Source organism: Mustela erminea, chromosome 14 (assembly GCF_009829155.1).
Source record: "Mustela erminea isolate mMusErm1 chromosome 14, mMusErm1.Pri, whole genome shotgun sequence".
In the NCBI taxonomy this organism is placed as follows: Eukaryota; Metazoa; Chordata; class Mammalia; order Carnivora; family Mustelidae; genus Mustela; species Mustela erminea.
Genome location: NC_045627.1, coordinates 52,836,680 through 52,859,114, shown reverse-complemented (window position 1 = coordinate 52,859,114; position 22,435 = coordinate 52,836,680). Strand labels below are relative to the sequence as shown.

Below are 22,435 nucleotides of genomic sequence, written 5' to 3'. Positions count from 1 at the left end.
TTTAAAATGTTTGGTATTCTACTTGAACTATAGATAACAGATGCTGCTACTAGATCTACTGGATCTACTAGACCCTGAAGAAACTTCATGTGGTAGATCTACTAGATCTACTGGATCTACTAGACCCTGAAGAAACTTCATGTGGTAAGTGTCAGCCTATGATGCAAACTGAGCTGCGTGAACTAGAAACATAAAAATAGGATAGCTATTCCCTTAGGACAGAAACATCAATAGCCAAGAGCCAGACAATTAAATAGGATGAAAACACAGTTTCTGAGAGCTCTCTGGGTATTTCTTTTTATTATGGCATCAATGCCTCCTCTCAAACACAGACCTTATGAATTCATTAACTGAGAAGAGCTCTTCTCAGCCCAGTGGATTCACCTGGACCCCATGGAGACCCACGAGTCTGTTGAGGTAAAGAAACCACATGGGCGGAGCGACAGCCTCTCCTGCATTTTACACATTGGCAAGATTTCACTTACAGAAAGATTTCTTTGTCTCACTTTTCCTTGCATAAGTACCCCGACAGCATCCAGTAATAACAATCTATGACAGGGGCGCCTGGGTGGCTCAGTGGATTAAGCCGCTGCCTTCGGCTCAGGTCATGATCTCAGTGTCCTGGGATCGAGCCCCGCATCGGGCTCTTTGCTCAGCGGGAGCCTGCTTCTCTCTCTCTCTCTGCCTGACTCTCCGCCTACTTGTGATTTCTCTCTCTGTCAAATAAATAAATAAAATCTTTAAAAAAAAAAAAAAAAAAATCTATGACAATGCACACGGGACAAAGCCTTCGGTGGTGGTAGTGAAACCTGTCTGCAAATTCTTATACACTCCTACCACCAACAAGTAGAGTCTGCATCACCTCACCTGGAATCTCGGCGGGTCCCTGTGACTATCTCGACCATGCTGACCTCCAAGGCCAGGTTACAAAGAGTAATATGGCCTCTGCACTGCTCTCTGAGCAATCTCACTTTGAAGTCCTGTGCTACCACTTAAGAACCCACCTTCCCTGCAGCTGCCATGCCAGGAGACCACAGAAAGATGGAGAAGGGTGCCCCCAGAGCCCGAGTCTTTCTGCCCAGCTACTGGACACAGGAGTGAGAGGATTCTCAGCCCAGCCACCTTCAGACCAGAACCACATGAGAGACCCTAACTGACAAGTGCCTGGCTGAACCCAGTCCGGTTCTAGAACCGCAGGAGATAATAAAACTTACTGGTGTTTGATACCACTAAGTTTGGGAATGATTTATTTCACAGTTAATAGGGAACTGGAACACATTTTAAGTCACTGAAATTGCTCACATTTGGTTTTTTCATGTAGTCAACAACTCTAAAATTGGCTTACCAAAGGCCGAGCACTAGCCTAAGTGTTAGAGGTACAGGAAGAGACAAGAGCTTATTCTAGTTGGGACTGAGGTACAGGAAGAGACAAGAGCTTATTCTAGTTGGGACTGAGGTAATGAACAAGCACACATGAAATGTCACACAGCAACACATATCGTGGGGAACAACAGAGCAGAAGAGAAGGCAAGGAGTGCAGTGTGGCGAGTGCTGGCGGGCTTGCAATCATGCAAAGGATCGTCAGAGGAGGCCTCAAAAAAAAAAAAACAAAAACAAACAAAAAAAAACCCTGTAAGAAGGAAGGAAGCAAGGCATCCAGATTCTAGGACAAGCACTCCCAGAGGGCAGGAGTCAGTGCAGGTGTGCTCTAGGATGAGGAAGCCGGGAGCGTGGGATGCGACTGGAGTGCGAGGCCCCACCATGCTGTGCTCATGTGTCAGGAGTTTGGCTTAACTGGAGTCTGGTTAGTTCCTATCTTCTGTACACTGGCCGTCAATGAAATATAAGCCTCATGGGTTTTATTTACATCAATGGCAATCACTCCACTTCCAAAGAGTTGTACGTCCATCCTGGCTGTTAGTGCAAAGTAACCACAAATGCTTAATCCAGAGTTCACAATTTAGTGACATTACATGTAAATTTCTGCGATGTCCATATATTTTTCTGTAAAGGGGACTTACAATGCCCATTACATTTTCAGATAGGTCTCTGATCCCCTGAGCCCCATACTGGGTGTAAAGATTACTAAATAAATAAATAGGGACGCCTGGGTGGCTCAGTCCATTAAGCATCTAACTCTTGATTGAGGCATGAAATCAGATCTAAAAGGACCTAGGCCTGTGAGAGACACTTGTGAGAGGGTTGCTGTTCCACTGGAAAGATGCTTCCAGATGGGAACCTTCAAGAACTGAGGCTGTCTGCAAACACTGCCAGCCCACAAACCATTACTGGTCACAAGATAAAAGCCTATGCCAGAATACATACCACACGGCACTACGCCCGTTACTCAATGAGACTACTGAAAAAAGAAACAGCATGTTGACTTCTGTTCTGGTAAAGGCACCTCACCGCACCATGGATCAACAAAGAGCCTGAGAGTTGAGCATCCTCAAGAGAGTATTTTTCTCCCAGGAGATGCATTGGATTCAAACCCAACAGTGAAAAGTATTATTACACATACTGCTTTCTAAACACCATGTGTTCTCAAAACATGAATTTCAAAAAAAAGAAGTATTTAATAAAAGATCTTGTACCTCTACTAAAAAACCCTGATTTAGAAATATTTTGTCATATCCAAAGACTAGTTCCCTAGAACTAAGAACGAGAATTCCTTACCTCAGAGTCCTCTTCATCTGAAAATAAGCCTTTTTGAGTCTTTGTTTCTGGCAAGAGCTTGGGATTTTTGCTGGAAGGAAGGGTAACCTTGTGGGGGGGGGGGGGGCGGAGAAAACCAAAAACCTAAAGGTTAACAAACAAGATAAATAGAAATGAGGGTTTATTCAAACATTCATTTGGAATACAGACTGGGTCTCTGCTCGGGTAAGGCACCAGGCCATATGCCACGGGAATAAGATGCAGACCTTAAACACGTATGAAGAATTAATGCAAAAGAAGAATCACGAGAATTTAAAAATCGGTGTAAGTTAGGAAAGAAGAAAAAAATAGTTCCTCAATAAAGTAAATTTCTCAGGACAAAGCCTAAACACAGGAGATAGCACAAGCGAGGACAGGCCAGACAGAGGGAACTGCAGGAGAAGAGAAAAACAAGTTAAGCCAGAGGGTACAACTGGTGGATCTGGGTATTCAATACCCAAATGGGACATGTATAGCTGGAGCCAGCAGAGAAAGGCAGGTTACCCCTAGGAGCCTGCCAGACCTGAATGCTAAGGCACAGGTGGTCAGCAGTGGGAAGGTCTGGGTTTCACAGAAAGGACACACAAGAGGTGCTTTAGAAAGAGGATGATCAGGACACCTAGCTGGCTCGACTGGAAGAACATGCAACTCTTGATCTCAAGGTCATGAGTTCGAGCCCCATACTGGGTGTAAAGATTACTAAATAAGTAAAGAGGGGCACTTGGGTGGCTCAGTCCGTTAAGCATCCAACTCTTGATTTGAGGCTCAGGTCATGATCTCAGGGTACTGGGATCAATTCCTGTGTCAGGCTCCATGCATAGGAGGAGTCTGCTTGAGATTCTCTCTCCCCCTCTCCCTCTGCTCCACCCCCTCATGCACATGTGTGCACACGCTCTCTCTGTAAAATAAATAATCATTAAATAAACAAAGTTAAAGTATAGAGAGAGAAAGAAAAAGGATGGATCAAGCTATGTAGGATACCAAGGAAAGGGACAACAGCCAGAAGAGTTTAAAGGCTGATGGGGATGCATCCTGTTACCCAAACACAGGTTCATTTAAAACAAACAAACAAAAACAATGATGCTAATGGTTTATATAACAGGTTGAAGAGAGAATCCATAATCCTATAGTGACAACTTAAAAATCAGGAAAGAAAGAGGAAAGAAAGTTCTTCAGTTCTGTTTGGAAAAATGTTAGCTAATACAGAAGAAATGAGAGAATTGGAAAAACGTTCTTTTGTAACCCTTAACATGATAACCGGTTCAGGAACAGATCATCCATGGAGGTAAAACCCACTGAGCAAGGCAAAATCCCAACAATTCTATAGTCTAGGTGGTAGGTATTCGGATGTCAGTGCTCAGTGTTCTTTCACCTTGTGGTATGATTCAAGTCCTTCACCATACACCTGAAAGGAAACACCACTTCCCTCTAGGTTCCAGACGGACTCACAAGATGCCCCAAATCAACACTTAACAAGGCTTCACTATGTTAAGTTTCCCTCCTGCTCACCTTTTTCTCTGCCCTTGCTTTATTTTCCTCTGTCCGAGTCACAGTGGCTTCTGGCAAAGCAGCTGCTTTTTCTTGGAACAGATCTCCTTCCTCATCATCAAAGATACTGGCCGTGGATTTGACTTTGTCTTTAAAACATACCACAGCAGAAAATTACACTCAAGTCAAAACTCCCACCACTAAATTCACAGACTAAAAATTCTTCCCTCCCAAGGAGTAACTAGAAGAGAATTATTCTTTGATTAGTTATGAAACAGTATTAAGTTGGAATTTTTCAAAGTACACAAGAGCAGCTCAAATGAAACACAGGACCCGTGGTTTAACCACCTGGCTCACATACTCATCCAAGCAGTGGAGTCCTAAGCTTAGCCTAGCTTGGACTGCCATTAAAGGTAAACAGAGACCTAAAGAAAGAAAGATCATTTAAGAAGCAACCACCTTAGGAATCTGAGAAGTGAGGGTCGGGTCTTCCTTTTAAAAAGTCAAACTACTGGACACCTGGGTGGCTCAGCTGGTTAAGCAACTGCCTTTGGCTCAAGTCATGATCCTGAAGTCCCGGGATCGAGTCCTACTTCGGGGGTGAGAGGTGCATGCTCGGTGGGGGATCTGCTTCTCCCTCTGACCCTCCCCCCCCGCATTCTCTCTCTCTCTCTCAAATAAATAAGTAAAATCTTTAAATAATTAATTAAATAAATATATAAAAAGTCAAACTACTGGGGTACATGGCTGGCTTAGTCAGCAGAGCATGTGACTCCTGATCTCAGGGTTGTGAGTTCAAGCCCAATGTTGGGGGTACAGATTACCTAAAAATAAAAATCTTTTTAAACAGTAATAAATAAATAAATCAAAATTAAAAGTCAAACTATAAAGGCACACAAAAACAAATACTGAAATCTCCCGCATAACTCCACCTGCCCACCCAAACAAAACTACCATCAGGAATAATTTATATACACATACCTAATTCCTCCAAAGGATACACTGACATACTCATTTCAGTGACTCACAAATAAAGCTATAAATGATAACATAACTCTAATAATATTTCTTATGATTTGTTTTTCACTTAATGTACCTACATACTCTTTCTTGTGTCAACATACACAGACTTTATCCTTTGTAACACCTCACCAAATCCCACTGAACAGGAGACCACTGTTGACCCTATGGGTGAGAACCAGGGCAATCTCCAGCCTTTCACTACCAAGAGCACTCTTGTTTGGAACGAGTTATGTGTCACTGCAATGAGGACACTGACTTGCAGCAGCTGTCAACTTCTCTGTAATTTTAAATCAGTTCTCAACAATCCCCATTAGGCGAGAGACCTTCCAGGCCAAGAGAGGCACCACGACCTTTATTCACTGCCATTTTAGTCGGCCTAGATCTGAGTGTTTTATGCATCTGTTTGCACGCTTTCTAAAATAACTAGGTGATCATTTCTCTTGGGTTTCTGTTTCTATCCTTACTTCTCACGCTCACCACTGGAAAAGGAGTTAAGTCCAGAGAATGTGTTTCCCACTGAATCCTGGTTCACTTTGTCTTCAAAATAACAGTCTTCTTCTCATGTTGCTGGAAACTGTACACCTAGTAGTATCCTTCTTTTCTGGAAAACACTTGATGTTTCCCACCAGGGAGGCTGTCAGAAATGCAGAAATCACAGGCCTCACCCCAAACCTGCTGAATCTGAACGTGAGTCTGCATTCTGATGAAAGTCCCAGAAGACTCATCTGCACAGAAACAACTGATTTAAGAAGAGCGACTTCGTGACCATATGGGCTTGAATTTGAGGAGAGAAGAAAGGAGAGTGCCCAAGGGGCTGAAAACCCTGCCATATAAGAAAGGCTAAGGTTAGGTGGGCTTCCTAGCACAGGGACAAGAAGCTGGGAACTGAATAGCTAACACGTGGCATTCTGCTCATATAATTTACTATGTGCTGCCAGAAGAAAGCATCGTTAAAACTTCCTCTGTAACTCCAAGGGTCACAACCAGAAATCTTCAGAAGGTACTACAGGGGAACAGATTTTAGCTCTCCATAGGGCAGATAATCCTAGTAATTATTTTCCAAAGCAGGAAAGATTAGTTCGGGAAACAGAGACCTCTAAGGCACCATGACTAAGGAAAGCGAGATAACACTCTATAGCAGGAATGCTTGAGGAACACTCTATGGCAGGACTGCTTCCGTTACTGGAAGACATAGAGAACTTGACAAGCTTTGTCAACATTCTCTCCCTGGCTCAATTTCCAGAAAAAGATGCTGGAAGAGGTACCTGTTTTGGAAGGTTTGCTGCAGGATGCCGTAAAAAAGTCATCGTCGTCATCATCATCATCAAAGAGGCCAGCTGGTGCAGGAGGGTACGGGCTTTTCCCTGGAGTCGGCTGCTCAGGCTTCTGGGGCTCCTTGGCCTTCTGGGGCTCCTTCAGAGAAGGAACAGAGGTGGCACCAAACACATCAGTGTCCCCTGTGGGTGGAGGGACAGGACAGCCACAGCAGTGAGCCAGAGTGGGTAGGTCTCTTGATTTTACGGGGGTAAAAAAAAAGGACCACCCACCAAGAACAATCAGTTTCCGCTCATACACAAAACACATTAACAGGACCCAACAAACCCCATTCTTTACTGCTACAGAACATCCCATGACGCCAATCACCTGGTCACTAAAACATAAGGAAGTCCAAGGCCATTGCCTTCTGCAAGAATATGAGCTAACACCAATGAATGAGCTCTTCCTGCAGGCTATCCGTTGCCCTCTGAAGCTCCTCCTACTCTCCAGATGGCACTTGGATGACAATTTAAAAAATGACAAAACAGGACTTAGGTGGTTTTTAAAAAATAAACCCTAGGTCATGATACCTAAAAATACAGAAACAGCTCCTGCTGGGATTTTCTTTCCAGGTTTGGAGGACGAAGACACTAAAAATGAGAAAGAAAAAAATTACCACTTCAGGAAAGATGACTTTTCTTGTTAAGGCACCTTACTGAAATATGTACAACACAATACAGAGCTAATGGGAGACCTTTGAAAACTAATTTTTCCTAAAAGAGCCATTTTAAAACTCCTTAGCTTTAGTTCACTCTTCTCTCCACCCCAGTACTTTTTTCTTGGTACTAATAAAATCCAAGCTTTGATTCCCAGGGAGGATCACTCTGAGTCAGGTCAAACAATAGCACTGGGTGGGCTGAGGGGCCAAGGAAGGAGAAAGGCCCAAAGGGAAGGCAGAGGCAGAGCAAACAGGCCTCCTTAACAGTTTTGGCTCTATGCATTCCAACTGGAGAACAAACAATTCAAAGAGAACAGCAAAAATTGTGAAATATCAACAACAACAAATAAATGAAGACAGTAACAATAAGGAGGGGAAACCAGCATCCACTGATGCCAAGAAGTAGAGAGCAGGAACAGCAGGACATCAAACCAACAGCATCACAGCAAGACCAAAATCTGATGGCTGGTGACCCAAGGAGACCATTTGCTTCAATTAATTCCCAAATCCCAAGAACTACCACATATGGAATGAATAAAATTTGCCAAGTTTTTTCTTTTTCATGTGTGCTCCACAGACGATTCTGATGAACACCGGACAATGGAATTACTGACCTCCAAATTATATGCAGAATTCTAGAAATGCTCCTTTGAATTAAACATGATTAAATTAAAATATCATCAACACTGCTACAGAGTACTTTCCCAGTTTGACTTTTTATGACTTCTCTATTAAGAAAGAGATAAAGGAGGGCATGTGCTATAATGAATACTGGGTATTATAGAAGACTGACGAATCATAGGCCTGTACCTCTAACATCAAGAATACACTATATGTTAATTAATTGGATTTAAATTTTTAATATGTTAAAAAACACAAAATTTTAAAAAGAGACAAAACTATGATGTGGATTTACAAGACATGAATTAGAGAAAATCAGAAGCTCTTAACTAGACCAAGGCTATAAAACAGCTTCCTGCCTAACGAGCAAGGCTTGGGGAACAACTGTAGGGGTTCCTCTTCCTACTGAGAAATTAAGTTCTGGAATTCTGTTCACGAATAAGAAGAGCCAGCCTCAATGCAAGCTTACCTGCATTAACAGAGGTTTGAGCTTCCCGATCCTGAGGGGCTTCTGTGAAGAGGTCACTCTGCTTGCATGAAAGTACGGGACATGAAATTTAAAAAAAAAAAAAAAAAAGGAAAATGCAGCTGCGTTTGAGGATTTCTAAAGAAGAGTACCTTGTAAAGTTTAAAGATACATATTTATTGCTCTGTCAGAACTTAGTTTCAAAGTTAAAACTACGGCAAAATCAGAGTCTTAAAGAGTGTAGGTCTGTCCAGGAATTAAATATAATGGAAGAAAATAACAGATAAGAAATGACCATGTGATCGAGTATTCACTATAAACGCTCTCACAATCTCTCTCCACCTAACAAAGGGCCATCAGGATACAGTATTTTCTCATTCTGTGATCCTTAGTTCAAAATATGAGAAAGTACAACTTGCATCTAAGAAGCCGTTTCTTCCCTACTGAGTGTGAACCCAGGACACCACGAGGGGGAGCTTCGTTGATTACCAAGGACTCACCTCATCATCCTCATCATCGAAAAGTCCTTTCCCTCCACTGAACAGGCCACCTCGGGAGCCAAATGGGGAGAAGTCTTCATCAGTCAGCTTGGGGGGTCCGAATAAGTTGTCCTCTTCATCTAACAAGCAGAAAGGGAAATGTTTTGTGGGGGGAGAGTTAAAAGATGGGTTTGGAACTCAAATTTCCAGGGTTAGTCTTTACAACAACTCCGAGACTGGTATGGAGTGTAATATACATAACAGCAGTCCGAAGAATTTCAAATAAAATTCATTCAACAGTCCAATGAATCCCTTAAAAGGCTCTCTGGGTTCCTACCCTTAACTCTATATGTCTGAAGCAAGATGAATTCCACAGGCAACCCTTTTCACCTAGATTTGTTTCTCTGGAAGCAAGTAGCTGGTTCAATTGCCTTGAAGACCTACCCCACCAAGAATGTGGGAGGAGGGCAGACCGAACAAAGATCTGTAGATTGACACAGTCACAAGTAGGAATGTAATGGATGTTATTGTTAAATATGAAAGGCTCTGATATATTCTTTATTGAAAATAAATGCTAAAAAAAAAAAAAAATGCTAGAGATCCCTAGTTTCTCTACATCCTGAGAATTCTAGAAAGACAGCTGATGATAGCTTTAAAACTTAGTAATTCAAATCTTTACAGCATTCTGATGCACATACAAATCTCCTCCCAGGACCCCAAAGCACACTTTTAAATGGTTTAGAAATGAGAAGAGAGACAGACCCCATCTGTCGGCATTTAAAGCGGAATTCTATGAATTACAAAAGTGATATTCCTGAATCAGGAGCCTCCTACCATAACAGAAATGAGGGGAAAGGATTACCATCTGAGGGAGTTTTCTTCTCCTTCTTCTCCTTCAATGTCTTCCGAGGTTTTGCTTCTCCTGGAGACAAGGCTTGAAGAGTATTTCACAGTTTTAAGCATACACAGTCTACCCTTAGTATTTATAGACTGACTTTTTACACTTATTTCTGTCAGCTGTGGGGCTCCGAAGCTAAGAGCAGGACGTTCAACTTTGTGTCTCAGCTCTACCTTAGAACTACAGTCAGTACCCTCAACCTGAAAGAATTATTCTGACATCATTCCATCCTGCCCAGACTAGAATATATGAGATAGTACATTCGCGTTTAGTCAAATATAGGAGTAAATATTGAGTAAGAGATCCCTAATCTGGAGCCTGTGATAAATGATTAGGGCAGCTATTAAGCCTCTGAAACTCCATATAAAATATTACACACATGTGTATACGTGCATTGTTCTTGGGGGTTCCACAATGTTCAATTATGAAAGAGTCTACAACCAAAAAAAAAGAATAAGCTTCTCATGCCTCAGTAAAATTAAACAGGGAAATATGCTCTTAGTGAAGCACAGCAGAGGATTCTGCACTCCCTCCCTGACCCGTCAACTCCTCTCAGTGACGTACCTGTTCGCTCCTCTTCCACCTGGCCTGTAGCCTCCCCTTTGATTCGAGCAGCCAGCTCATCAGCAAACGATGTAGGTCTACTTTTTTTCTACAGGCAGAGAAGATCAAAAGTATCACCTTTCTCCGTAACACACAAACTACTACAGTTTCTTTTGATGCCTAACAAAATTACGTAAACAAAGGCAAAGGAATTGAACTGATTAAAAATTTAACTAAATGAATGTAAGCATATGTACCCTATCCAGATCACGTGAGAAAGAGAACTCCCTTCATAGGGAGAGGCTCCTTATTTGCTTATTTTATTTCAATATTTCACTTTAATCCTGGAAGAGTCAGATTAAGAACGCTTCCATGAGGAACTGAGTGTGAGAAGAGGAGTAGGGTCTTCAAACTCTAGGACTGAATAGACTTGAACGATCTGACTTGTAAAACTGTAACAACTGGAAGAGAAAGTGATCCTTGTAAGGCCAACTAGTGATGCTCCACCATTATTTTCAAAAGTGTAAATGTACAAAATATAATGCAAAATGAGATAGTTATGAACATAAATGACAAAAGAAGTAATGAGTCCTCATTTCTAAAACCTTGTCAAGAGAGTTAACTGTAGTCTTTCTTACAGGTCTAGTATTTTCTTCAATGTCCTCAATATCTTCCTCCTCCTTCTCAGAGTCAGCAAAAATGTCACAGCCGTCATCATCCTCTTCTTCATCACTCATTTGTGCAGTGTGCTAAGAGCATAAACCTCGAGATTAGAACTAAGAGATAAGGTCATCCAACTGAAACAGATACTGCCACTTAGCCTATCGACAAAACACTCACAGCTTGTCAAACAAGGGGCATGATGGTGGGGATGCAGCGGAAGTTCCAAAGCAATAAATATGCTACAACAAATAACACATAAGATGTATTTTCAGTGCAAATACTAGACAGAATAATAAACACTGAAATGTGTAAAACGTCCATCACTGGAGAAATGATAACCTGAATAAGCAGAATCTCATCTTGCTAAGAATACGAACAATTAAAAGGAATCAGATGTAACAACTGCAGAGGCATCAAAGGCATCAAGTGAAAGAAATGCTGAGTGAGAAACTGAGCATGATTCCCTGCCCCCCACCCAAACACCTATCTCACTTCTAGGGACACAGATACATTTGAAAAAGCAAAGAAAGCACTTACACCCCCAATCATAACACCTGTTACCTCTGAAAGAGTGTAGAATAATGAAGATTGGAGGGCTCAAACTAGGCTTTATCTGTGAAGTTCTAATCTTTATAAAAGCAGCCACTGGTAGGTATCATTTGTATAAACTGTGTGAGGTACTAAGCTAAAAGCACTTTATAAGCTACTTTAATCCTTAGAATCCTGAGGCTTGCTGGAGCACAGAAAACCAGTCTGTCTTTACCAATAAAATAAATGGTTAGGTCAATGCTTTTAACCACTATATTGTATTATATAAAAGTCTGAAGTTATCAATCTTAATAGTAAGTTCCATAGATATAAATATCTTCTACAGACCGATTATTAAATCGCCTCTGTGAATACAACCGGGAAAATACAAGTACTAACCAAAAAGTATGAAATCCTTTACTTGGTAGCTGAAAATTTTTGTGAAAAAATATTTCCCAATTAGGAAGTTGAAATGCAAATTGGGACTATCTCAATATACCACTGTACGTATATTACGGTAGCAAAAATCATAATCCCAGTGCTGATGAGATTATATGAAACTCATTATGCATGATCTGTAATGAGACAATAATATCAAGAGCCTTTATTCTAATTCTATACCATCTCATTCCTAAGGAAATTGTTCATATAAGCAGATTTTTGTGTACGGAAATAACATAATACAGCATTGACTAAAAAATAAAATCCTGGAAATAAACTACTTCCCATATAAATTTAGAAACTATGAGAGTATCATTATATTATTATACTTAAAATATGGAGTTCATAAAGCAAATATGAACAATTCAAAAATAAGAAAATATTTTAATATGTTAACATAAAAGAGCAGAAAAGATATGCATATTAAGGAAAGAATACATCCTTAGAAGGTCATGCAAAAATTAAGACTGCTATGCTAACAGAGTAGGATTAGATTTGCACCTTCTGAGTGTCCCTTAACCTTACTGCTGTATTATCTCAAATTTTAAAACAGGGGAAGGGGATTCATGTGAAATCATTCCGCTTGAGTAACTGGGCCTTCTTTTAGGGACTCTGTTTCTCAATTTTGTTTTTCACTTCTTTGTTTTCTAAGAAAAATGAAGGTAAAATACAAAGCAAAATGGAAAAAAACAAACAAACAAACAAAAAAACCCCAAGGTGATAACTTAAAAACATGAAATGCTTGAAGGAAAATTAGAAGTAAAAATAAGGAATAAATCTTTACTTTCCCTTAAGTCATTCTAAGTAATTTTTTATTTGATTTTTTTAAATTCCAATATAATTAACATACAATACTATATTAGTTTCAGGTGTACAATAGTGATTCAACAATTCTGTATGTTACTCAGCACAATCCCCTTCACCTATTTCACCCATCCCCCCCACCCAACTCTCCTCAAAAGTAATTTCAGCATACATTTAGTAATACATGCTATGCTTCAGTTAAAATTTAAAAGCAAAGTCACTTTAGTACATGAGACTCACCCGGTTTTGATCGTTGTCACTATGATTAGCAAAATCTTCATCTGACTCCTTTAGGGGAAAAAAAAGGCTTTGTTGTTAATACAGGATTTACTCACAAGCAGAAAAATGACTTCAGGTCTAAGTCTCTGGGGCACCTCTATACTCAGTCTCTTTGTACTGCTTACTGGTCACTTGGAGTATCAAGGTGCAGATAAAGTGGGGAGTTGGCAGTAGCACCAAGAGCCATTCAGGCTAACATGTAATTTTTGTGGTTAATTTAAACACCTCTAATAATTTGCTCATACCTATCTGCACTATCATTGCTAACCTCTGAAGTTAAAGTAATATTTGTACATTTAATTAAACTCTCACAACTTGGTTTGTGTGATGTGACATTTTAGACTCCACTCTCTATATTCCCTCTAACTAAGATAACTACTACATCAGGCCCAAGAAGGGGAGCATCAGTGTTTCTTACCAGCAATCGAATGCTAAAAGCAAAGGATTCAGCTAATGAACATCAGTTAGAGCCAGTTTATTTAGGAAAAGTTTATTCCTACTGTTAGGGGCTCTATTTGGAGGGCCAGCAGGAGGGCAGGGGAGGCCGACTGCAGAAAGAGGAGCTGAGAGGAGCATACATATAATACCGGCTCCTTTTAGGAATCCACACTCATGAACTATCCTTCACACATTAGTAACAAATATTCTGTCTCAAGGAACAACCCCAGATACAACAATGGTCAAGGTCCACAGAGGCCAAGGCCCTAGAGCAGGGAGTCAGATCATGTTCTGTAGATATGAAGATACTAGAGCCAGCAGCAAAATGAAAATGTAAGTGAATGCTTCAAGCCTTCTTCTGGATTAGGATTTATAGTATAAACAAGTTTTAAATATGGACTTTTTCCCTAAAATTATTCAAAAATAGAAACTCAAAGACTGCACTATAGGTAGATTGTTCCAAAATATCTAAGCTGCCCCCCTCTAAATATACTGGTAAGAGAAGGGCTTGATGGGGAGGTGAGAGGGAGGGGAATGGTAAAAAAGGGATTAAATGGGACGCCTGGGTGGCTCAGTCAGTTAAGTGTCTGCCTTGGGGTCAGGTCATGATCTCCGGATCCCAGCCCCCTCACAGGGCTCCCCGCTCAGCAGAGCAGTCTGCTTCTCCCTCTCCCCCTGCCCTTCTCCTTCTGCTCATGCTCTGTCTCTGGCTTTCTCTCTCCAATAAATATATAAAATCTTTTTTAAAAAAGCGGGGGGTAAAAAAGCAGTTTCCTTGCTTTTGTACACAAGACAAAAGGTAAACTCAGTAGCAAAGAAAAAAAAAAAAACCTCAGATTATGGCTGCTATCACTATTAAAAAAATTTGTGAAAAGAGATTGTTTTTTTTTTTTTAATTTTTTTTTTTTTTAAAGATTTTATTTATTTATTTGACAGAGAGAGATCACAAGCAGGCAGAGAGGCAGGCAGAGAGAGAGGAGGAAGCAGGCTCCCTGCTGAGCAGAGAGCCCGATGCGGGGCTCGATCCCAGGACGCTGAGATCATGACCTGAGCCGAAGGCAGAGGCTTTAACCCACTGAGCCACCCAGGCGCCCCGTGAAAAGAGATTGTTAATTGACAAATACTTATTTAGCTTGCTAAACACACCCTTAGGTTCCTGCCCACCATGACCTGGAGACACCAAACAGCCCTTACCTCTTCTTCATTCTCTTCACTGTCTGCAATACTGCCACGATCACTGCCTACTGACCCCTCTGGTTAGAAGAAAGAAAAAGCATTATCGCCAATATTCATAATAAAACATCCTACACCTGAGCATCACATTGATTTTGATAAAAGCATCTATACACATTAACTGGAACTGGAAGTATCTTCACTGTAGTGAGGAGTAAAACATTTACATAGCCTTAAAGGATCTCCCCATAAGGTACTTACTAGCTACAAAAAAAGTTAATTACCAAGGGAATAAAACTGGCCTGCATGCTTCAAAAATGTGAAATCTATAAAAACCAAAGAAAAGCTGAGAGATTATGTCAGACTAAAAGAAGACCAGAGATCTGACAACTAAATGCAGAGGGTGATCCCACACTGGAGCTTAGACCAGAAGGAAAAGAGCCCATAAAGGACATAAGTGGGACAACTGGCAAAATCTGAAATATGACTGAGAATTAGCTAGTAGAATTATGGCAGTAAAATTTCCTGACTTTGATAATAGACCCTGGATACATTTGAGACTGTTCTTGATCTTAGAAAACACACACAGAGATATTTTGGAGTAATAAGGCATGATGTCTGCCTCTCTCAAACAGATTCAGAAAAAAATATTACGTATAAATAATCAAAAAAATCAAACAAATGTGATGGAATGTTAACAACTGGTAAACCTGAAGGAAGGGTATAGAGGAGTTATCCGCAATATTCTAATAACATTAAGGTAAAGACTGAAATTATTTTAAAATAAAAAGATATAAATGTTCAAAGTAACAAAAATATTTGGCTCAAAAGAATAAAAGAATACCTTCACTAGACAGCTCTCCAAGACCTACATCTTCCTGTTCCATGAAGAGCTTTGACCCAATTAAATAAGGTAAAGGACGATCAATGTATAGATCCTATAAAGAATGAAAGATAACAGCCATGAAATATTCAGGTTGAAAAATAAGTTTCCAGGGCCTCTAGGTGGCACAGTCATTAAACATCTGCTTGAGCTCAGGTCATGATACTAGGGTCTTGCAATCAAGACCCGCATCAGACTCCCTGCTTGGTGGGAAGCCTGCTTCCCCCTCGCCCCCTCCCCCTGCTTGTATTCTCTCTCTTGCTGTATCTCTCTCTGTCAAATAAATAAATAAATAAAATCTTTAAAAAAAAAAATGACAAGAAAAATAAGTTTCCCATTTGACATCTTGTTGCATCTGACTACCCTAAACAAGTTACATAATGAGAGTGAAGAATAAGAAACAGCAGGATGCAAAGTACCAAAAAAAAAAAAAAAAAAAAACACTGACTTTTTAAAAAGTTAAATCTTTAGGTAAAAAATAGCCAAGAGAAGTTAAATCACTTCTCAAGGGCCTCATTATACTCGAAATAGCAAAGGTATGCACAAAATTTACCAGCAGTAACCAAATAAGGGTCACAACTTCATAGTAACACGTTCAAGAGGAGGACCAAGTAAAGAAACTGAAAGCTCTGGCCAGCTCTGATGGGTCCTACCCCTGCCTTCCTCTCCTAAAATGCAGTGCTGCTGAGCAAAAATCAACCACTCAAACAATCAGTCTTGAGAATCATCAATCATCATCCCAAATTTGCAAAGAAGCACACTGAGGATATAACCCAGATGCTTTTTTAGGACTGTGGGAGGCAGGGTGTGTCCAGGTTTGGGAGTGGGAAAAGGTGGGGACCAACAGCCAATTCCTGAACACTGCACTGCAGCAAAGAGAAGGCTGGAGAGGGCACATAAAGCATGGGCTAGATAAGAGGAAAACAGAGAGCCACTACGCAAGTATCTATGGTCAACAAAATGAACTAAAGGCACATGACAACTAATGAGAACCTGCCTGGGAGAAAAAAATGACCCAAAGAAGGAAAAAGAATATATTCCCCAGCAGCACCCACTGTATAATTTAGAAAAATGAAGTTGGTAAAATAAAACCAGATTATAAAACAACAGAATAAAATGAAGGACACGATATATAAGAGAAAACCTGCTGGACACCCTTCCATTCCCATCTTCTAAGTCCCACCCAACACACGTGTATTAAAAATTTAAGTTCAAGAAAGCACTTCACCACAGGAAAACCTCCCACCTCCATAGAAAAAAACTGATTTGTACTTTGCAAAGCAGGGCATTTGGCCAACACCTCTCTTCTGTATGGGAAAGACCCTAGGGGTGCAGGAGGAAACAATTCTGATGCTTAACCCAAGACAGAATTTGGGAAGGTTAATGTAAAGGTTAAAGACACCACAGCAACTGGGGCGCCTGGCTGGCTCAGTTGGTAGAGTGTGCAACTCTCAATCTCAAGGTCGTTAAGTCTGAGCCCCACGCAGGGTGTGGAGATTACGTGAAAAAATAAAAACTTAAAAAACAAAAAGATACAACAGTGCAAACAAAAAAGTACTAACTGGGCTAACCGTGACTTAGAAGGCCTTCCCACTAGAAAAGAAAGCAGTGTAGGACCTGGAACTAACAAGTGTGGCCCAGGCAATACTCCTGCCCAGGTCCACAGCTGACTGATAATCTCTACAGTGGGAAGGCAAGCTAGCAAGTGTACCAGTGCAAAAGGAATGGCTCTGACACCGTACAACACTGGAAGCTTAAACTAGAAGGAGAAGCGTGCAGCAGAATGAATGACCAGAAGAGCTTGGCTCTGTGGTATGTTTCTTTTTCTGTTCTTTTTTTTTTTTTAAGATTTTATTTATTTGTCACAGAGGGAGAGAGACAGAGGGAGCACACAAGCAGGAGGAGTGACAGGCAGAGGGAGAAGCAGGCTCCCCACTGAGCAAGAAGCCTGATGAGGAACTCAATCCCAGGACCCTGGGATCATCACCTGAACTGAGGGCAGACGCTTAACCCACTGGGCCGCCCAGGCACCCCTGTGGCATGTTTCAATTCATAACACACTTGTGTCTCACAAGGACTCTCTCTCAAAATCAATACGGCAACCTTTTGTGTTAACTTCCGAGTGGCTGTGCTGCCCCAGATGTCTGCTCTGCAGATCTGAAAGTAATAGTAAAGCAGTACCTAATTTCAAGGCTAATAGTCTATTCATGAGCGCTCATAACGGCTTTACTCATCCAAGCCAAAACCTGAAATCAACCCAAATGTCTTTCAACGCTTTTTTTTTTTTTTTAAGATTTTATTTATTTATTTGACAGAGAGAGATCACAAGTAGGCAGAGAGGCAGGCAGAGAGAGAGAGGAGCAGAGAGAGCTCAGGCTTCCCGCTGAGCAGAGAGCCCGATGCAGGACTTGATCCCAGGACCCTGAGATCATGACCTGAGCCAAAGGCATCAGCTTAACCCACTGAGCCACCCAGGTGCCCCTCAACGCTTTTTATTTTTTAACTCTTTCAATACTTCTGCAGTGTCCCTTAGCACAAGCTACAGAGAACTTCAGGTTCCCAACAATCTGCCCCTCTCATGAGCCTTCCCATACTTGGAAACACAATCGAAGTCTCCTCTGTACCCTCATTTTCCAGCTAGAAGTCAGTTCTCTCTCAGAACACTTACGATCAGGACTCATATAAATGTCTCCTCTCTCCCACCAACTGGTAATGCTGTAAGAAGCATTGTGAGAGTAGGAACCATGCCCCACACCCTTGTACTCTCCTACCCAGGCATGCTGCCTTGTATCAATGTTCAGGTAAACCAAGTCTTTCCAGAAGAAGCAATGTGAAGTTGATAAGTGCCACGCCTGCTTCCTCAAAGTCAAGTCCATGTCTTACTAATTCTGTGCCCAAGTAAAGCACCCAAACACAAGTATAAAAATAAATATATGAACTGAATGTCTTTACCTTGGGTTCAAGGATCAGTTCCACCCGTTCATTAGCATCTTCTTCTTCAGAGTCTGAGTTTCCCGCTTTTATATCCAGTTGCTCAAATGCACTGTCCAGTACTTGCAAACCATAGTTCACAGCCTCCTGAACTTTAGGAATCAGATCTACTTCTTTCTGTTCCCGGGTCTTCTCCTACAAAAAAATACTGTTCAGCATGGATCTCCAAAATATTGATACCACCCTAATAAAACACAATAAAACAAATAAATTAAAAATGTTAACAGAAGTCAGATTCTGCTGAATGTCTCAAGAGACCTTGGAGTAGGTTTTAAACCCCAAATTTGTCACTTTCCAGACATGGATCGAACTACCTAAGGTCCCAAAGTTCCCAGTTCACCACCTACAGAAACAAAAGCACAACTCTGGTACGAGGGTTCAGCTAAGTAACCTATGCAAAAATCCCCTGCCCATGAATGGTACATCACTCCCCTGCCACTGAAGGAATGAAGGGCCTAGATGTTCAGGTTCATTATGACTGCATCCCATGAACTTTGGTTAATGTGTCTTTGGACAATTCAGAAGTTAAGACTTTAGAAATACTCCAGCCAGAGATGTCATTTTTCAACTAGTTAAAATACAAAAACCAAAACCTAGTAATTATGGCTATTTTATAAATCTGTTTCAAACCAAGAGAGGGTCAGTTCCATCTCGGACCTATCCTGTACAAGATCCTAAAACAACGCCCCCAATGAATGTCTGTATGTATCACCAAGCTGCTGAAAATACTCCACAGGCCTCCATTTTCTACCACAGCAGCTCTCAGTGACAGTCCCCTCACTCATCAACTGTGTCTTAAGTTGTGAGAAATATTGAAAAAAAAAATTCATGTCATTTCCCCTCTTCATAAATATTCTAGAAGCTGATATAAATTATAGAAAGAACCAAATCATACAGTGCTGTTATGAGGGTCAAAGGGAAGACCTATGAGTCTCTTACACTTTTATCTCAAGTATGGAAGTCTTTCTTTTTTTTTTTTTAAAGATTTTATTTATTTATTTGATAGACAGATTACAAATAGCCAGAGAGGCAGGTAGAGAGAGAGAGGAGGAAGCAGGCTCCCCACTGAGCAGAAAGCCCGATGTGGGGCTCCATCCCAGGACCTTGGGATCACAACCTGAGCTGAAGGCAAAGGCTTTAACCCACTGAGCCTCCCAGGTGTCCCATGGAAGTCTTTCTAATGGGGCTTTTTTGTTCTGGCTGCATCTTTTTTCCACTCTGGTATCCTTGGTTCCAGTTAAATAGCTAACAGTGCACTATGTGTGTGAAAACGTGTTTGTTTAGTAAATATAAAGTAACTTTTTAAAAATAATGCACTACACACTCATCACTTCACAATGAACCTGATCTGGTGTAACCATATCCATTGCATTCAAATTTAAATGGTTAGCAAATTGTTTGAGAATCCTTAAAAGTAACTTTTTTAAAAGCTGAGAATAGGCAGAAGTATGGGTGGTGTCTGACATCCTATCTTAACAGTTTCATCTGAGCAACAGTTACTCACAGAATACCAACTTTTTCAAGTGATGTGTATTTTCTCAGTAAATTAGAGCTGAGCCGAGGCTACTCCCAGTATAATCTGATATTCCAGGGCTTTCCTGAGTGGAAGGTACAACTTATGCCAAGGGACTAGAAAGCCCAGAATGTCTTAACTATGCTCTGGCCCATGGTGTGGCAACACCCAGGGATAGCCCTCCAGTACCTACCCCTCACTCCCTTTTCCTTCTTCCTACCTAGCCACCAGTATCTTCCATTAACAAAGCCATAAAATACCAGGCACATACCCCAACACTGAACTTAAGCTGCTGGCATTCTCTCTCACTGAAATGGCCTTAAAATCTGGCCCTTCTTCCTTCACCTAGCTAACATCATATCCTTGTAGGTTTTCCCTGCTTATATCACTCAGCTCTTCTCATCTGAACTTTCAGAACAGTTAGCAGTTCTGACATGTTATTCCCTAGTGCCCCAACCAAGACCATAAAAGCTCCTGAGGATTAAGCCTTTAAGTCACCAGCTCCCTGCAATCTTAGGAGAGTCAATACATGCTCTCTGAGCATTCCATGCCCTCTACTAACACATCCTGTGGCGAGCTGGAGGCACTCAAATGTGTGTGGATTAAACTAGCATTCGTCTCACTGTCATTTCCAACTGGTAGGAATCCAGGCGGTCATGAAGGAACAGGGAAACATGGTCTTCAAAGAACTCACAACCTACAGACCAGTCTGTGGCCTGCTTTTGTATAGCCCTCAAGGTAAGAATGGTTTTCATATATTTTTTTTAAGATTTTATTTATTTATTTGACAGAGAGAGAGATAGCAAGAGAGGGAACACAAGAAGAGGGAGTAGGTGAGGAAGAAGCAGGCTTCCTGCCAAGCAGGGAGCCCGATGCAGGGCTTGATCCCAGGATCCCGGGATCATGACCTGAGCCGAACGCAGAGGCTTCACGACAGAGCCACCCAGGCGCCCCATGGTTTTTACATTTTCTAAGGGTGTGAGAGGAAGGAGGAGAAAGAGAAGAAGGGAAAGAAGGGAAAGCGACAGATGTAGCCAAACAAACCTAAAACATTTACTATCTGGTCTTTTACAAAAAATCTCCACTGACCTGTGCTCTGCTCTGAAGCCAGAATTTAGAAACTTTATATATTTCTTACTATACAAAATTTCAGAAACAAACCAAAAAATTTAACCCCTGGGCTCTCAGGAGCAGCCTTTGCATTTCCCCTAGTGACCATCCTCTTGCTCACAATCCCCTACCAGCCACATTACAAAGTTCCACCACTTTCTTTCCCTAAGTCAAGACTCAACAGAAGAGAGATTTAGTGCCAGTACCTGTTCTGCTTTTTCTGTCTCAGCCTTGAGCACCGGTTCCTCCACCTCTTCGTCATATACACGCTACATGTGGAAGCAAATTCACTGTTAAACGGTCAAAATATTTGCAACACCATGCAATATACAATATACAAATTCAACACTCAATATAAAAAGTCAAAGACAGAGGAGAAACGATCATTCAACAAATGACTGAGGCCATCAGTCAAAGACAAAAGTCAAAAAGCAGCAGTTAATGCACCAAATACTAAACTTGAAAAGATACAAAAGATAAAAAGACTAAGAAACATGAAAAAAAGTTCAATCTCATGGCTGGTTGACGAAAGAGTCACAAAAACAATTAAGATACCATTTTCATACCTTCTGGTGTAACCTAATACCTAATGCTGACAAGTGCAATGATACAGGTACTTAAACATGAGGCTACTGGAAATGCCAACTGGTAGAACTTACCTACTAGGTAACAAGAGTTTTAACACTTTGAGCAATGGAAATGGTAAAAGTTGTTTTTCATCCTGTTGCTTAAAATTGTTGATAAACTTTTATTATCCTGATTATATGAAAGCAGGTAAGCCAAGCCCACCAAATATTTGCCAGAAGGCCAGGCGTTTGATTGACCTGTACAGCACGCGCAGGCAGGCATCTCTTTTCCAAGAGAGCTATGGCTCCAGTAACTCACTGTGATGTCTTTTACTTTTTGACTACTTAACTATTAAAATGAAGACATGGGAATGTGTCCTAGTAAGACTTATTCGAAATCCACAGTATTTAATATTGGGAGACTGGCATAGAGATAATCATAATAAAATTCAGAGGTAAGAAACTGATCCATAATTACACGTAAGCCTCATTTTACATTCACAAAACACAAATGTATATATACATACTTCCATACACGAGTCAGTGAGGAAAAGAACTTAAAGCTTACGCATACAGGGGAAAAAAACAAAGTAACATTGCTATTTGGTACTACATCTAGTAACACTCCTACACATCCATGCAGATATATACTTTCCAGGTAAGAATAAAAATACAGATATACAAAGAGAGTCCCTCACCCAAAATATCTCGAGTTCAGGTAAAAAATGAAAAGTTGGTGCCTTTGAAACAAATATGGAAAAATATTAAAGTCTGCTAATGCAAAGTGGTGCATATTACTAGCATTTGTGGTTACTATCTGTTCTGTTCTAGACATTTGAAAGATTCTATTAAAATGGTT

The 22,435-nt window shown here is 40.8% G+C and overlaps 1 protein-coding gene across 1 annotated transcript in view; it reads right to left on the bottom strand.

The window, feature by feature from the left end:
• The window catches only part of LOC116573052 (WASH complex subunit 2A-like), a 55,423-nt gene that overhangs the window by 27,598 nt on the left and 5,390 nt on the right, over window positions 1-22,435 (bottom strand). The window contains 14 exon segments of the mRNA XM_032312678.1: window positions 2,677-2,763; window positions 4,204-4,331; window positions 6,471-6,662; window positions 7,053-7,112; window positions 8,271-8,328; window positions 8,768-8,886; window positions 9,609-9,680; window positions 10,209-10,296; window positions 10,826-10,936; window positions 12,864-12,911; window positions 14,535-14,593; window positions 15,358-15,451; window positions 18,349-18,522; window positions 21,217-21,279. Coding sequence (XP_032168569.1) covers window positions 2,677-2,763; window positions 4,204-4,331; window positions 6,471-6,662; window positions 7,053-7,112; window positions 8,271-8,328; window positions 8,768-8,886; window positions 9,609-9,680; window positions 10,209-10,296; window positions 10,826-10,936; window positions 12,864-12,911; window positions 14,535-14,593; window positions 15,358-15,451; window positions 18,349-18,522; window positions 21,217-21,279 — 1,353 coding nt within the window.